This window comes from Myotis lucifugus, unplaced genomic scaffold, assembly GCF_000147115.1.
Source record: "Myotis lucifugus unplaced genomic scaffold, Myoluc2.0 scaffold_1079, whole genome shotgun sequence".
NCBI lineage: Eukaryota > Metazoa > Chordata > Mammalia > Chiroptera > Vespertilionidae > Myotis > Myotis lucifugus.
Window position 1 is genome coordinate 32441 of NW_005872127.1, and position 4041 is coordinate 36481.

At 51.2% G+C, this 4041-nt stretch overlaps 1 protein-coding gene across 1 annotated transcript in view; it reads left to right on the forward strand.

The window, feature by feature from the left end:
- Nucleotides 1-3627: 3627 nt before the first annotated feature.
- PAXBP1 (PAX3 and PAX7 binding protein 1) overlaps nt 3628-4041 on the forward strand; it is a 34375-nt gene continuing 33961 nt past the window's right edge. Inside the window, exon 1 of the mRNA XM_006107253.1 lies at nt 3628-3955. Coding sequence (XP_006107315.1) covers nt 3628-3955 — 328 coding nt within the window. The remainder of the gene's footprint in view (nt 3956-4041) is intronic.

Sequence of the window (4041 nt, forward strand, 5' to 3'; positions counted from 1 at the left end):
ATTTACAGAGTTTTCATATTGCTCCCCATGCAAGGACTCCCGCACTCAAAATAAGGGCCCCTAGGCCCTCCTGTCGTATAACATTTATCCCCTTGCCCCCTAAGTCTATATTGCCCCTTATCAGTTTATTGTTTCCGATTACGGTGGCTGTTACTAGACGTCTATCCGACGGGGCTTTGTAACCGACGGAAACTGTAAATGTTCCCCCCGCTAGTTTTTCTTTTTTGTTACTGTTGTGACGGGACGTTGAGTCCATCCTGAGGGGCAAAAATGGCCCCCACCTGGAGGGGAAACCAGTCTCCGCCTCGGGGGGGTATTAGGGCCCCCCCCTCTTTTTCCCTTAAAAAGGCCGTTCCCAAAAGGAGGGGGGCCCCGGGGGGGGGGGGGGGGGGGGGGGCGGGGGGGAATCTGTTACTGCTTTAGAGACTAATCTGCTGAGTAATTTATAACAAATGTATTGCGATCTTGTTTGGGGAACAAAGGGGTGCAAGCTGTAGAAAATGTTAACTTATATCAACACAGGGTAGCACATCGCTCACTAATTAAACAAACAGATATTGCTCAGCATCACTCAGCCAACGAATATTGATTGCCTGTGGAGTGCCAACAGGCCCTACTGTAATTACTGTGAAAATGGCAAAGAACAGCACACAAAATCTCTCCCCCACGAAGCTCGTATTTTACTTAAGTTAAAGCAGACCAACCTTCAGCAAGGCGAGGTTTACAATTTTTAACTAAATTTATTCAGCCGTTTCCCCCAGAATAGAATGGTTGAGGTAGAGCTTTAGAAATAAAATAAAAATTCTAAATCAGGGGTTCCTAGGCTATCCGACTCCACCGGCCAGATAAAAACTTTAGGTAAAATAAACAACTGGGGAAGACTCGTAGCTTTTTAGTTTGCCAAATAAGGGTGTGAAAACAAACTAACATGCTCTCATTTCACAGAAGGCAGGAGATTTTAGTGTCTCAACATGGAAAGAGAAAGACAACCGCAGAATAAAGGACTATTTTCCCCAAGTGAGGACATCTGGCTGCCCCACGCGGACAGACTGTCCTCACGCTGCTCGCTTGGCAGCTCCCTGGGGGACGTTCCCGCAGGTCAGAGACCTGCGTTTGGTAACCGCGCCCCACAGCACAGTCACCACCGATCGCTGAGCCAAACAAACAGGACTGACTGGCCTATTTTGTCTGAATTTATGGGTCAATTATTCCACGTAAAGTTGCAATTTGGTGAGAAAAAAAAACTAATCAGAATTACTGCTTGGAAAGATGACTTAAAAAAAAATACGTATGTTTTTACTGTTGGTTTTGGGGTTTTTTGGAGAGAGGAAGGAAGAGGGATAGAGGGGTAGAAGCATTGATGGGGGAGAAACATCATCGATCTGGCACACCCCCTACTGGGGTTCGAGCCCACAACCCTGGCATGTGACCTGACTGGGAATGGAACCAGTGACCTCCTGGTTCAAGGGTCGATGCTCAACCATTGAGCCACATGCCGGGCAAGATGACTTAAAGAAGAATTGAACTAATTTATGATTCAAACACAACAGTGGATGGAGCCATTCTATGTAAGCAATCTTCCCAGAATACTAAAAACACTCCAATATGGATGAGATGGTGATGACATACTATATTAAATAAACAAACCAGTCGGTTTAACACAAAGCACAGAAGAATCTCTTAAAATAATTAATGTCTGATAATGTACTGCTGACAGGCGATTGGAGCGGCTATTCGGCTTCGGGGATTTAATTTCCACAAGGTCTCTAACCGCCAGAAGGGCCTGTGACTTGCTGGGCAGCAAGATAACTTTTAAGTGTTTAACTTTGCCCTTTAATTAGTGAGTATGGAGACTGTCAAAGTTATAAACACATTGGTTGTCTTTTACTATCTTGGCTCACTTTAAAATGCAAGTGCTCTCCCTCTATCCATATTAAATCAACATTGTCACAGTGGGAGATCTTTTCTGAAGTTTTAGGCCAAGATATTAACATAGTCTGCTCTGGACTTCATTATCTTTGTTACCTTTACCGGAATCACGTTACTGATAATCCGTTTCTTGGCTCAGGTGTCTGGAGGCTGACCAGGCACAATTTGAATCTTTTGTGATGGGAACCAGAGTTCAATTTCACCAACGAAACACTCTTGGAATCAGAACTTCAATCAATGCTGAGCAGCCAGAACATAAGAACTTAGAGTCGTTTGAATAGAATGGAAGCCATTCCCTATTAACTGGAAGGAAACGTTACAGAGGATGCTCTTAGCCTAGCTCCGTGGTCGGCAAACTGCGGCTCGCGAGCCACAGGCGGCTCTTTGGCCCCTTGAGTGTGGCTCTTCCTAAGCCTTAGGAGCACCCTAATTAAGTGAATAACAGTGTACCTACCTATATAGTTTAAGTTTAAAAAATGTGGCTCTCAAAAGAAATTTCAATCGTTGTACTGTTGATATTTGGCTCTGCTGACGAATGAGTTTGTCCACCCCTGGCCTAGGTCATCTTACCCGTTTTCCCAAAGTGAGTCCTGGAGGGCAGGTCTCAAACCCCATCAAAGAGAACCAAAGAGGCAGGTGTGTGACGGAGGTTCTTCGTGGGCCTGGGCTCACCCGCGGCAACTTGGAACTGAAATCTGAAGCGTTGCCAGGACGGTGCAGGCAAATCGGCACTCCGAGTTGATGGTAGCAGGACACGTCGGCCCAGCCTCTGCCAACAGCAACTGAGAACCAGTGAGCTGACAAACGCACACACTGGGACCCAGCGATTCCAACTCCAGTTCACCCTGCAGGTGTGATCATTTTTTTTTTTGAAGCTTTTGTTGCAGCGTTATTATACCAAGACCGGAAATAACCCCAACGTCAATTGCCGTGGGGTGGGTTACATACATTTATGTACACAGTGGGTCACTATGCAGCAGGTTAGAAGAGTCGCTTTTTGCCCTCGCCGGGTTGATCAGTGGTTAGAACACAGGCCGGGGGACTGAAGGGTTGGGGGTTCGATTCCTGACAAGGGCATGTACCCCGGTTGCAGGGTTGCAGGCTCCATGCCCGACCCGATGTGGGGAGGAGGGGCGCAAGCGCGGGAGGCAACCAATGGGTGTGTCTTCACCTGGATGTTTCCCTCTGTCTCCCCCTCCCTCCCACTCTCTAAAAATCAATGGGAACCGATACCCTTGGGTGAGGGTAACCACGAGAGAGACACTGTTCATGTACAGACCGGAACCAATGCCCTCTGTGTTTCGTTAAACAGAAAAGTCCCTGTTCGTGCTACAGGGTGTCAGAGAGGCACCTCACGACAATATTAGCTGCGATGCGCACTGAGCTTCCCGGAGGAGCAGGAGGGAACCCTAACATCGCACGGAGCGGGGGCTGTGTGCGCGCCCGGTCCCCCGTCGGGTGGGACACCTGGACAGACCCTCAGGCGGACGCGCACCGGGACGGAAAAGGCTTTGCGGCCGCGAGGCCAGCTCAGGGTCCGGTCCCTGCGCCGGCCTCGCCTCTTCGGGCTGTCGCCTCGGTGACGCAGTCTGAACGCTGTCCCCACCATCGCCACCCGAGTGGGTTTTCCGGCCGCGCGTTCTGCAGCGGGCGAGCCTGGCGCCCTGCCGAGCACCGACACGCGGTGCTGTCGCCGCAATGGCGAGAAGGGGCTGCTATCAGGCCGGGTGTCACCCATCACAGATGAAACCACGGTGCTCAGCGCTGATGACCATTCCACACTCACTCACAGCCCCGAAACCCACCGTGGACCCCGCGTCCCCCGCCCCCCGCGCCCGCCCCTCCTCCGGCTCCGCCCAGCCTCCGCCCTCTCCTCCGGGTGCCGCGCGCTCGGCGGGAGGTCTTCTCGCGGGACTGCCCCGCGAGAGCCCGGAAGAGGCACTGCAGCTCCTTCGCCGGAGGCCGCTCTCTCTCCGCTCCTCTATGAATCTCTTTGTGACCCGTCGCATTGCACCCGAGTCTCAGAGTCCGTGCCCCCCCCCCCCCCTAGTCCTCCCAGCCAACAGGGGCAGTGAAGGAGGCTGAGGTTCTCGCGAGAGAGCAGAGTTCTCT